Genomic DNA, 13511 nt, shown 5'->3' on the forward strand with positions numbered 1-13511 from the left:
TCAATAAGGGCTAGTAACACAATATGGTTGACAAAAGTTACTTCTGGCATCACAACTTAAAAGGAATAGAAAGAAAATTAGGAAAGTAAAAGGTATGAACACCATGTAAAATAAAAGGAAGCACTGAAGGAAGTAAATATATTTAAATCTGGAAAAAAAAATCAAAGAGATTATGATGGTACTTTTCAAATCTGCAAAAGATTCCAACATAAAAAGAAATATCTTTATGGCTCTAAGATATATAACTAGTATTAAGTAGCTGTTACAAGAAAAGGTTTTAATTTTTTTTTTAATGAGTTATATAAAAACGGAAAGACTGGCCTGTGATGTAGAAAACTTCATGGGAAGTACTTTAACAAAAAGTCTCCCATATCAGTATGAGAGACTCTGGTGTTATTATTAACACTATTATCCTAAACAGAAGGTAAGTAGCAAAAGTATAAGACAGGAAAACAATGGGATTCATCAGAGAGAGGGGAAAGAAAAAGGAAATAAATATCTAAGAGAGAGCTGACAAACAGGGGATGTCTGGTTATATTACTCAGAATAAAAATAAACTTCAAGTAAAATTATAAATGGTATATATAACAAAACAATTTTAACTATAATAGTATAATAAACAAGGGAAACGGAAATGAGGCTAACCAGGACAACCTATACTGTTAGCATGTAAATATGAACGATAATAAGGAAAAGAAATATTATCATGTATCATAGTCACAGCTATGATCAGGTTAGTCCACTTAAGTTATGGGCAGAAAATTCTTAAATGTGAACACAAGATGCAGACAGTTTGATTTACAAAGATAATCAGTCTATAGTAGTACAAAGTTCAATAGGATTTAACTCAAAACACTAAGAAAAAATTTAATTAAATGACATGTATGGACATGATGAGGAACACTGGGCTGGAAGAAGCACAAGCTGGAATCAAGATTGCCAGGAGAAATATCAATAACCTCAGATATGCAGATGACACTACCCTTATGGCAGAAAGTGAAGAGGAACTCAAAAGCCTCTTGATGAAAATGAAAGAGGAGAGTGAAAGTTTGGCTTGAAGCTCAACATTCAGAAAACGAAGATCATGGCATCTGGTCCCATCACTTTATGGGAAATAGATGGGGAAACAGTGGAAACAGTGTCAGACTTTATTTTTTGGGGCTCCAAAATCACTGCAGATGCTGATTGCAGCCATGAAATTAAATGATGCTTACTCCTTGGAAGGAAAGTTATGACCAACCTAGATAGTATATTAAAAAACAGAGACATTACTTTGCCAACAAAGGTCCGTCTAGTCAAGGCTATGGTTTTTCCCGTGGTCATGTATGGATGTGAGAGTTGGACTGTGAAGAAAGCTGATGGCCGAAGAATTGATGTTTTTGAACTGTAGTGCTGGAGAAGACTCTTGAGAGTCCCTTGGGACTGCAAGGAGATCCAACCAGTCCATTCTAAAGGAGATCCATCCAGGGTGTTCATTGGAAGGACTGATGCTAAAGCTGAAACTCCAATACTTTGGCCACCTCATGCGTCGAGTTGACTCACTGGAAAAGAGTCTGATGCTAGGAAGGATTGGGGGTGGGAGGAGACGGGGACGACAGAGAATGAGATGGCTGGATGGCATCACCGACTCGATGGACATGAGTTTGAGTGAACTCCGGGAGTTGGTGATGGACAGGGAGGCCTGGCGTGCTGTGATTCATGGGGTCGCGAAGAGTTGGACACGACTGAGTGACTGAACCGAACTGATGGACATGTTTGCACAAAACAGGAAATAAGCAACTGAGATGAAAAAGTAACAATCATTGTAACTTATAATTAAGCACATAAGAGATATAGCAAATGCACAAAAGAATTATGAAAAATTAGCCCTAAAATTATTGCCATGGAGAAACTATTAATGATCATTAAAATGAGTAAAATTTCTCTGAAAAGTATGAAAAGAAGCAAAACATTATATGCTAAAAAATTAACAAAATGAGAGCATACAAATTAAGAAAATTATTTTTACCTGTTACTTACAGAAACATTTAAAATCTTTGTCAAAATTTCAATTTCCATTGGAAAACTAAATTAACCCACTACTGGTAAATTAGCCCCGTTTAAGTGACTGATAATTGAAGGACCACATTTCTCAGCTCTTTTTTTAATTTTTTGAATAAATGCAAGGAGATTTATATTTAAAGCAAAAACCAGTACCACAAATATGTAAAATAACAATTACTTTTTCCAGTGACTGTTTAAAGTAAGACTTTGTTAACTTTTTGAAAGATTATCTCATGTAACTGTTCTGAAAACTATTTAATGAAAGGAGTAAAGAAAAACACTGTACCAGTTCAGCCCCAATAGCTGAGGAATCAACCAAAGCAATCTGTAAAGAGAACTTTCCCAGGGGAAAAAGAAAATTTTTTTCTTGACTGAAGAACTTCACTTGCAAAGTTAAATGACTTAAGAAAATAAACATGAAGGCATTAACAAAGTTGTACCCTCTATTTCATTCAATTCACACCAGATTTTAGTCTCCCAATTTTCTGTTACCTTTCCATCATTGCAAGATATTAAACCTATTAGACCTGAAAAGATGGGGAAAGCATATCAGAGACACACAGACTGTAGCATCACATTGTGGCTCCACATTGCATCTCAAGATTTTAGAGTTTTGGCCACTACATATCAGACCAAATGCAGATTGAAGATAACTCCCTAGAAATCTGTTTTAGGGGAAAAATGGAAAAAACAAGGCTAATTCACCAATAATTTAAATAACTTAACAGCTTCACTACAAGATCTAAGGAAAGATCTCCAGCTTCCACTTTACTAGTTTTGTTTAAAAGGCTTCAAATCTGTTTCTAAAGACTGTCTTCCTCTTAACCAAATTACTAATAGATCTGGATTTAAGTCATACACATCTAAAAATATATGTCCCTAGAAGGTATCTAATTGTGGATATTTATATCTGTGCATGTGAGCATACATTAGACTTACAGGCTGTTTATCTCCTTGAAGGGTGAGGGGAGAGGAAGGAAGTGAAGGAAAGAAGTTATCAAACTTTTAACACTGACCTCCACAGTAAAACTTTCAATTACCTGGAACTATTCCAAGAATATTTTAAGCAATCAGGCATGTGTTGAGTGACTACAGTTAGTTTAAAACCTTCAAATGGGATTCTTACCTTCTGCAAGGCCATTCATACACATATATCCAAAATATGTTTTTTGGAAGCCCCACTCTACCTAGCTCTGAAAATAGCAGACAAGTGATAAACGTTTGTTAAATACAGGAATCCAGCAACAGCTACAATGGAGACAATCTAATGATCTTAAGCGAAGACTGTTAAACTAAAAATCTTATTATTTGGGAAAAAAAAAAGGAAGGAAAAGAAAGAATAAATTTCTGATTTCTGTATGTTATAATTCCTTCCACCTAGAAGATACTTCTCTACTCGTACAAGTCTGAAATAAAAGATGAGTCCAAATGTCATTTCCTCCATGGCATGTTCTTCCATCCCCAGAGTGAGAATCTCTTACCTAGACCTGCTTATGTCATGTTAACTCACTTACAAAGTATCAAGTCTTACATCAAAGTTATACTTTACATGTCACATTTATATATTGATAAACTTGCTATTAGTTGAGGGAAAATACATATACATTCTAATTCCTTGGTGACGGGGACACTGTTCTAACGTAACACTCTGGATATAGAAGGCATGAGGAACTGTTCTGTGAATGAGTCCAACTGCAGGTGGTAGAGTCCAGAATGATAATACAGGAAAAGTTTACCTAGGAAAGTTGCTTCATTTATTTATTCCAACCAATACTGAGCAACTGGGCCAGGATGACATGCACTGAATACCATGCATGTCTGGGCACTTCAAATTAAAAAAAACAAACACAAATTGGAGGTTGGCAAAGAAAGAATCGAAGGTAGGTTTTAGCTCTAAATTCTGTAAGGCCATACCTTACATTTAGGGGAACCACTAATACTTTTCATGAAAAATATAAATGATTTCCCCTAGTGACAGAACGTTAAAGGAGGCTGGATCAACCCAGGAATTAGCAGAACATCAGGAGTGTGTGACTCTCCAACATGATTACAAACATACCTCCACTACTGAAGAAGTGAAATACCATACGGACTGCAACTTGAAATGGTTCCAAGATGTGTTATGACATTCATTATACTATTCTATTTTTCTGTAAGTTTGAAATTTTTCAAACAAAGAGTTAAAAATAATATATATATCTAACAACACATATAATGCTATCTGACTCGGTATATTCTGACCACTGGAGGCTGCAAAAGAAACAAAAAGGAGAACTCTTAAAAATACATACTTCTATGTTGAGACTGATGGAAAGAGTAAGTTTTGCTTCTTTCTGGAGAGTAACTTCTACTGCTGACACTGGAGCCAGATCTGCTGTGTGGAGAATCCTTTCGGCCTACAGGCGAGTCTCTGAAAAAAGGAGTGTCTCTTTTATGAGGAGACCGGTCTCTCACATAATGGGAGGAGTAGAAACCTTTTCTTCTAAAGCTGTCTCTCATGTCCCTTTGAAGTAAAAATAAATAAGTTAATTATATCTTGTACTCTCTATACAGAAGAACAAACAGCAAAAGCTCTGGTTATAAGTCACTCTTTATGTTGTAATTTTTGTTCTCTTTTTCAACCACCTACCTTCCGAAATCAGTCAATAAAATGAAGCTTTATCAGTGACATATGATTTAGAATGCAGCATTTTTTAAATTTGGTTAACCAGGTGGTTACGTGGAAAAGTTACTTACTTTAAGCAAGCACAAAAATTTATACATGTGAAAAACATAGTCCTATAGTTTCTACTTCTGTTTGTTACTAACAACACACCACACTATGACTCTCTCAAAGACTCCTGCTGCTACTGCTGCTAAATCACTTCAGTCGTGTCCAATTCTGTGTGACCCCATAGACGGAAGCCCACCAGGCTCCCCCATCCCTGGGATTCTCCAGGCAAGAACACTGGAGTGGGTTGCCACTTCCTTCTCCAATGTGTGAAAGTGAAAAGTGAAAGTGAAGTCACTCAGTCGTGTCCGACCCTTAGCGACCCCACGGACTGCAGCCTACCGGGCTCCTCCATCCATGGGATTTTCTAGGCAAGAGTACTGGAGTGGCTTGCCATTGTCTTCTCCGAGCCAAAGATTTTCCCAGTGAGACAGTTCTTGGCCTATTATCCTCACCTAAGCATAGCATTCAACACTTTTATACTAGTGCGATTCCCTACTACCCTGACTCATGGTAATCTGGCAGTGTTTACAGACACTTTTGTTGTTACAGTTGGAGAGAAGGGAATGCAACTGGTAGCAGGATGCTACCAAAATGCTATGATGCCCAGAACAGCTCCCACACATACAGAGTAAAAAACGATGCAATCCAAAGTGTTAACAATGCCAAGGTTGAGAAACCATGGTATATACTTAATAAATCCTTGCTCTCTGAATTTATAACAGATTGTTGCCCATCTCTCAACACCAACTTTTTATATCACCTTTACTTATACAAATTAAATTGCCTTATTAAGCAATATCATCAACTCAAAGCAGAAAGTAAGCCCAAGTAATAAGGATTTATAAATCAAAGTTATCATTAAAACATCAAAGCAAATTAAAATTAATAAAACTATTGAGATACAAGTTTCTATTTAAAAGAACACTTGGAGTCAAACAGGCTTTAACTGAAGATTTAGCAAATATACCTCCATACTGAAATTAAAGAACATTACACTCTAGACAGAAGAATGATAAAAAGATGAACCAATTGCCATGAAATTTCAAATGCTCAGAAAATAATTTCAGCATACTGACTGGTAGTCCTTAAATATGTAACCAGATTGTTGTCATTAACTATTAATACCCAAACTATATTGTCTTTACAGATATAATGAAGCTCCTCTGTGCAGAAGTAGAAAACAGTTAAAACTCATTATGATAAATGAACTCACAGAAAATACTAATACTGAAATAAGCCACTAAAACTATAGGAGTCATAGCAAAATTACTGAGAGCTGAAGTAAGTAGCTATATATGTATTACACAGATTGTGGGAACTACCAGGGACTGGGGACCCAAAGGTGAACCACACACATGTAGTCCCTGCCATTATGGAACTCTCAGGCTAGTAGGAGAGGCTAATACTAAATGTACAGACGAATGTGCAGCCAATAGTGTGTGCTGGGAGACCAATTAGGAGCATTCTTAGTACAGGCAAGAGGCAGTGGTGATTTAGATAAGGTGGAAGCAGGGGAAGCATCACAAGAAAGCAGTTTTGTAGACTCAATGGGACAAGGTAAATGTTTGACTTTTGTGTGTGAGAGACGGTGGATGCCAAGAAGATATCAAATTCTGGCACAGTGGATTACTGAAATGAGAAAGCAGACCTGAGAAATACGTACAGAGTGGGAGAGCCACATTTAGATTCAATCATGCTATCTTTCAGATGCTCACATAACAGTCTGGTAAGCAACTACAGATACTGGTGACAAGACCAGAAGAGGTTTCTGGTTTTAATTATAAATTTGACTGTAAATAGGCACTATTTAAAGCCTTTGGTATAGATGAAATCAAAGGATAAAAGCAGAAGGCCTAGAATCCAGGGCTAGAAAGCTACCACACTGAGAAGGCAATGGGCTGTCTGAGAAGAATGAGAGAGTGAGAGGCCACAGGAACACGAGGGACAGGAGAGTCAGTGATCGGGGGAGGGAAGAGTGCTCCAAGAAGGACAGAGACTTCCTACGGGGACAGTCAATGAGCTCTTCCTGATAAGTACTCAGGAAATGGAGAAGAACAAGGCCACATTCAGAGGAAAGACAGCCTGTTTTCTCTGGAGGGAAAGGAAAGATGAAATGCTGAATTACAGTTTCCTAATCCTGACACCAGATGGCAGTAAAATCACAACAGCACAATTCGGAGCCATCCGTGCCTTGGGGTGGCTAAAGATACACATGGGGGGGGGGAATGCCAGATTTTAAAATCTCAGAGCAGAATAACATCTCTCCTCTCCTTCACACCAACCGCTCCTACAGATATTCAGATTAAACAAAAACATCACAGTAGGCATCATCCATCGCAAGTACACGGTACTACTTTACCCAAGTCATTTCTTTATTCACATGCATATTGATACCTATTTTTTCATATCTACATATCTATGTCCCAATATATAAAAGGCACTATGGAGAATTATTCTAGCTCTGAAGAAGCTTAGTATCTAACTGTGGGGATGGGGAGGAAATGTTCCAGAAGGTTGTACTATCAATCAGAAGAGAAGTATATATTAATAGATGAAAAACTGACCAAGCAATCTTTAAGAAAAGTTAAAATTTAGATCAACACTGTCTAAGAGAAACATAATCAAGCCACAGATGATATAGTCAGAGTTCAAAAATAAAGAGAAACAGGTGAATTTTAGCAATATTTTACTTAACCCAATATACTCAAAATATTATCAACATGTAACAATATGTTAAATTTAGTAAGATATTTTATATTCTTTTTCATCTTACATCTTGAAAATCAAGTGTGTATTTTATATTTACACAATATCTCAGTGTGAACTGGCCACATTCAAGTGCTCAATAGGCACATTTAGCTAGTGGCTCCCATATTAAACAGCACAAATTTAGATGTCTGGGAAAAGCAGTCTAAGTTTCAAGAAAAAGCAGAGAAGGATTAAAGGATATGCAAACAAGAACAGTGAAAAGTTTAAAAGGCTATCACTGAAAAACAAAGGAAGAAATTTTCAAAGAGAGAAAAGATAGTTAATACCAAATACTGCAGAAACTGGAAGAGATCTTTGAATTTAAAACCTAAGAGTCACAAAACCAGAGAGTGGGCTGACCAGTGAAACTCTGGAAACCAAATCAGACTATAAGAAACTATATTTACTAAAGGGATTAAACTATCACTTTTCTTCCAAAAAAAAAGTTTGGCAGAGGGAAGAAGGAAGAGAATTAGGACAATGCTCTGAGAAAAGGGGCTTATCTGGATATATTTGGAAAGTGAAAGTCGCTCAGTCATGTCTGACTCTTTGTGACCCCATGGACTATACACTCCATGGAATTCTCCAGGCCAGAAATATACTGGAGCGGGTGGGTAGGTAGCTTTTCCCTCCTCCAGGGGATCTTCCCAACCCAGGGATCGAACCCAGGTCTCCCGCATTGCAGGCGGATTCTTTACCTGCTGAGCCACAAGGGAAACCTGAGAATACTGGAGAGGGTAGCCTATCCCTTCTCCAGTGGATCTACCCGACACAGGAATCAAACCAGGGTCTCCTGCATTGCAGGCGGATTCTTTACCAACTGAGTTATGAGGGAATCCTGGATATATTTGGAAGCTGAGGGGAAAACGCTAATTTCTTATAGAAGGAGAAACTGATAATCCAAGACCATTTTAGGTAACTGATAAAGAGGGAGCCACTGGAGAAGGCAATGGCAAGCCACTCCAGTATTCTTGCCTAGAAAATCCCATGGATGGAGGAGCCCGGTAGGCTGCAGTCCGTGGGGTCGCTAAGGGTCGGACATGACTGAGCAACTTCACTTTCACTTTTCACTTTCACACATGGGAGAAGGAAATGGCAACCCACTCCAGTGTTCTTGCCTGGAGAATCCCAGGGACAGGGGAGCCTGATGGGTGTCCATCTATGGGGTCACACAGAGTCAGACACGACTGAAGTGACTTAGCAGCAGCAAAGAAGGAGCCAAAAATCACCAGGAGAAAATGGGACAATGGTAGAAGAGAACAGCATAGACGGAAAGAAGAGAGAACAGGAAAGGACACAGAGGGAAATTCTCGTTTCAAGAGAAAGCAGGAGAAATCTCTCTTCAGAAGTTCTTTACCTCAGTAACATGTTTCTGTTGTTTATGCCATAAAAGTGAAAATCACTCAGTAGTGTTCAACTCTTTGTGACCCCATGGACTACACAATCCACGGAATTCTCCAGCCCAGAATACAGGAGTTGGTAGCCTTTCCCTTCTCCAGGGGATCTTCCCAACCCAGGGATCAAACCCACGTCTCCCACATTGCAGGTGGATTCTTTACTAGCTGAGCCACGAGGGAAGCCCGAGAATACTGGAGTGGGTAGCCTATCCCTTCTCCAGCGGATCTTCCTGACCCAAGAATCGAACTGCGGTTTCCTGCACTGCAGGTGGATTCTTTACCAACTGAGCTATCAGAGAAGCCCTAACATGTGTCTAGAAGTCATCAATACAAAGTAAAGAAAGTAAGGATATGAACAGATGCTTAAGGGAGAGTGGAAATTATTTGTCCTTTGAGTAAAAATATTAATTTGAGCAGTGTTCCTCAAAGTACAGGTCCCCAGACCTGCACTGCAACCTTGAGAAGGTGACAGAAGTGCAAATTCAGAGCATCAAACCACCTACTGAGTCACAATCTCTGGAAGTGAGACCAAGCATTCAGGGCTTTAACAAGGCCCTCCAGATGATTCTGAGGCACACAAAACTTTGAGAAGGACTGAACTAGACAACCTCACTGACATATCAGAGTTGTTTTCATACAACTATGGTATCTCTAAGTCAAGGAAGCACTATTACAAACAAAGCTAATGGTGTGATGGAATTCCAGTTGAGCTATTTAAAATCCTAAATGATGACACTGTTAAAGTGCTGCACTCAATGTCAGCAAATCTGGAAAACTGAGCAGTGGCCACAGGACTGGAAAAGGTCAGTTTTCATTCTAATCCCAAAGAAGGGCAATGCCAAAGAATGCTCAATCTACTGCACAACTGCATGCATTTCACATGCTAGCAAGGTTATGCTCAAAATGCTTCAAGCTAGACTTCAGCAGTATGTGAACTGAGAACTGCCAGATGTACAAGCTGGGTTAAGAAAAGGCAGAGTAACCAGAGATCAAACTGCCACCATCCACTGGATCATGGAGAACGCAAAGGAATTCCAGAAAAACATCTACATCTACTTCTGCTTCACTGACTATGCTAACACCTATGACTGTGTGGATCACAAAATGGTGGGAAATTCTTGGGAAGAGATGGCAGTACCAGACCACCTTACCTGTCTCCTGAGAAACTTGTACGCAGCTCAGGAAGTAACAGTTAGACTGGGACATGGAAAAGAGGACAGGTTCAAAATTGGGCAAGGAGTACAACAAGACTGTATATTGTCATCTTTATTATTTACCTTCTATCCAGAGTACCTCATATGAAATGCCATATAGATGAATCATTAGCTGGGATCAAGACTGCTGGGAGAAATATCAACAACCCCAGATATGCAGATGATACTATGCTAATGGCAGAAAGTGAAGAGGAACTCAAGAGCCTCTAGATGAGGGTGAAAAGGATAGTGAAAAAGCTGGCCTGAAACTCAACATTAAAAGAAAAAAGATCAGGGCATCCGGTCCCATTACTTCATGGCAAATAGATGGGGAAAAACTGGAAGCAGTGACAATTTATTTTCCTGGCTCCAAAATCACAGCAGATGGTGACTGCAACCATGAATTAAAGGACATGAGCTCCTTGGAAGGAAAGTTATGACAAACCTAGATAGCATATTAAAAAGCAGAGATATCCGTTTGCCAACCAAGGGCCATACAGTCAAATCTATGATTTTTCCAGTAGTCATGTATGTGGATATGAGAGTTGAACCATAAAGAAGGCTGAGCACCGAAGAACTGTTTTCAAATTGTGGTGCTGGAGAAGACTCTTGAGAGTCTCCTGGACTACACGGAGATCAAACCAATCAATCCTAAAGGGAATCAACCCTGAATATTCATTGGAAGGACTAGTTCTAATACTTTGGCCACCTGATACGAAGAGCTGACTCATTGGAAAAGACCCTGAGGTTTGGAAAGATTGAAGGCAGAAGGGGGCAGCAGATGAGATGGTTAGACAGCATCACTAAGTCAATGAACATGAATTTGAGCAAACTCTGGGAGACAGCAAAGGACAGAGGAGCCAGGCGTGCTGCAGTCCATGGGGCTGCAAAGAGTTGGACACAACTTAGTGACTGAACAACAATAACAAGTCAAAAACAGTAACTCAGAGCTCATGACAGAGGCAGAACATTTTTCAGTGATGACGATTCTAGGGTTTTGACCATGCCAGTGAACAGCTAAACAGAAGAGCTGAAAAACACAAAACTGATGTTAGTTAAAAGTATCACCAAATCAAAACAAAGACGGATGGAGGAAAAGACTGTGTGCCAGAAACTATAATAATCCAGAAACAAAGAATTTGTTGTTGTTTCGTCACTAAGTTGTGTTCAACTGTTTTGCGACCTCATGGACTGTAGCTCACCAGGCCCCTCCCTCTGTCCATGGGATATCCCAGGCAAGAATACTGGAGTAGGTCGCCATTTACTTCTCCAGGGGATTGTCCCAACCTAAGGATTGAACCCATGTCTCCTGCACTGGCAGGCAGATTCTTTACCACTGAGCCACCAAGGAAGCCATGGGGTCCTGAAAATTCATCAAAGAGTACAGAGACAAGGACAGGGTGGTACAAATGGAGAAGTTCACAGATGACACTGGAACTGTGGCTGGAGGAGGTAATAAGCAGCAAGAAGTATGCCCAGAACTCATCCCAAGAACCAGTGAATTAGGAGGGAAGTAGTTTCAACTTGTGAAAGTTAGGGTCCTATTGCAGAAAACAGATGGAAAGAACAGTAGAAAATATATCAGTTATTTCATTTTTAACCTTCCCTCAAACACATGGACTATCAAGTTATAAAATATTTTACCAAATTTTGAGACAACATGGTGGGGAAGAGAGTGACTGATTCCCATATGCCATGACAAATTCAGATTGATTAAAAAGCTAAATGTTTGGAAGGGATTGGAAAAAAAGACCTCTGTCTGTCCCTGTCTGTCTGTCTGTCTCTCTCTCTCTACATATATATATATATATATAAAATAAATAATTATAAGTCAATAAGAAGTAATTACTGTGTATCAAAATACTAAGTTTATATTACATCCAAAAAAAGTGCCTAAAGTTGAAATCTAATTAGATTTAATTAAATTAAGATTTAATCCAATTAAGGGTGAAAACTTCATCAGATGGCAGTATCTTAAATAGTAGTCTTTAATAATTTAACGAATGCTGACGAACCACTGAAGAAGCTTTCTGAAAACACCAATAAGAAATAGATGAAGGATAAGAAGCTAAATCAATGGAAGACAAATAAATATGTCATCTAAGTAAATATTCAATGTAACAAGGTATTTTGATTTTTTTCTATCAAATATGTAAATGATCCTGACCAGCTGTGAAAATTAGGGTAGTGTATATAAACCTCATCATGAATAAAATACAATTTGGGTTGGGCTGGAAATTACTAGGGACTTAATGGTCCTAAAAGAAAAATACTAATCCAATCCACAAAATAGGGTTAGACTTCAAGGTCCACACAGAAAGCAAATACTAGATAGAGCTGAAATAGCAAACTTTTCTGTCAGAATGCTTTTCTCATCTTTAACAATAAATTTCCTTTCTTTTCCTCTATTTATATGTCTATAAAAAATCTCTTTGTCTAGGCTCAACCCAAAGTGACCAAATGCTGCACAATACTTTTAATTTCTTCTTTTTCTTGTCATAACACCTGGTTAATTTAGTTTGCACTTGGTTTCAAATGTCAGCCCAAAGAGTTTCTATCTGAGAGAAAAAAGTCATGACTATCAGAACAATCCAGTTATCCGTAAATAATATGGAAGTCTTAGTGTGTATCACTATTCCACGTGACATTAGTTTTATGAAACAACTGAGTCCTAATTTTCTTAAATTTTTGTCATCCACTATAATTTATGACAAATTTATGAGGTTAAAAATGGATATACAAAGGCTTAGTTTGTTTTTTTTTTAATTATGATAATACGGCAAGGACAAATTGAGCAATCTTGTATCTTTTACCTTATACTGAAAGAAAACCCTTTCATAGATTTATTTCTATTTCTTTGATGTGAGAATGTAATGAGTCTTTAAAGCATGTAATTCAACAGAAAATCAACAATGCTTTCATCTATAAACCTATTCCTAATAAAATCAAGGAATTTTTCCTTTACAAATGATTTCTATATGTGACTATAGTATTTTCATAATATTAAAGTTTTAAATTTTGATTTTTAATTAGAAATTAGTTAAGCTTTTTTTTTCTTTCATTTCATTGATAGTTCCTATACATCATGTGGGAGAGCAAAATATTTCCCAATTATTTAGTAAATCACTTTAACTACTATCAACAACTTATATAACTAAATATTTTCCAATGTCAATATTCTCTTAAGTTCCCTATTTTAGATTTCTAAAACTGACCTTCCACTACTTAATGCCACCTCCCTCCAACACCAACCTTTCCAATACAAAAAGAAACCTTTAGCTAATCTTTTCCAGAGTAATTAAGTAGCTGTAAGTATACTTTAGAGAGGAAAAGCAACCTATAGAAACAGTTTCCTGATTTTTAATGTACTCAAATGACTAGTAACAGCTATCATTATTGCTCTGAGAATCTGATAAT

At 37.9% G+C, this 13511-nt stretch overlaps 1 protein-coding gene across 12 annotated transcripts in view; it reads right to left on the bottom strand.

The window, feature by feature from the left end:
- Window positions 1-13511, bottom strand: part of PPHLN1 (periphilin 1) — a 172138-nt gene that overhangs the window by 84804 nt on the left and 73823 nt on the right. For all 12 annotated transcript variants that reach the window (XM_055394587.2, XM_055394584.2, XM_055394583.2 and 9 more), the window contains one exon: window positions 4335-4546. In XM_055394587.2, the coding sequence (XP_055250562.1) occupies window positions 4335-4546 (212 nt within the window). The remainder of the gene's footprint in view (window positions 1-4334; window positions 4547-13511) is intronic.

The sequence above is a fragment of the Moschus berezovskii genome, chromosome 6 (assembly GCF_049115385.1).
Source record: "Moschus berezovskii isolate FMDL1 chromosome 6, NW_MosBer_1.0, whole genome shotgun sequence".
Taxonomy (NCBI): Eukaryota; Metazoa; Chordata; class Mammalia; order Artiodactyla; family Moschidae; genus Moschus; species Moschus berezovskii.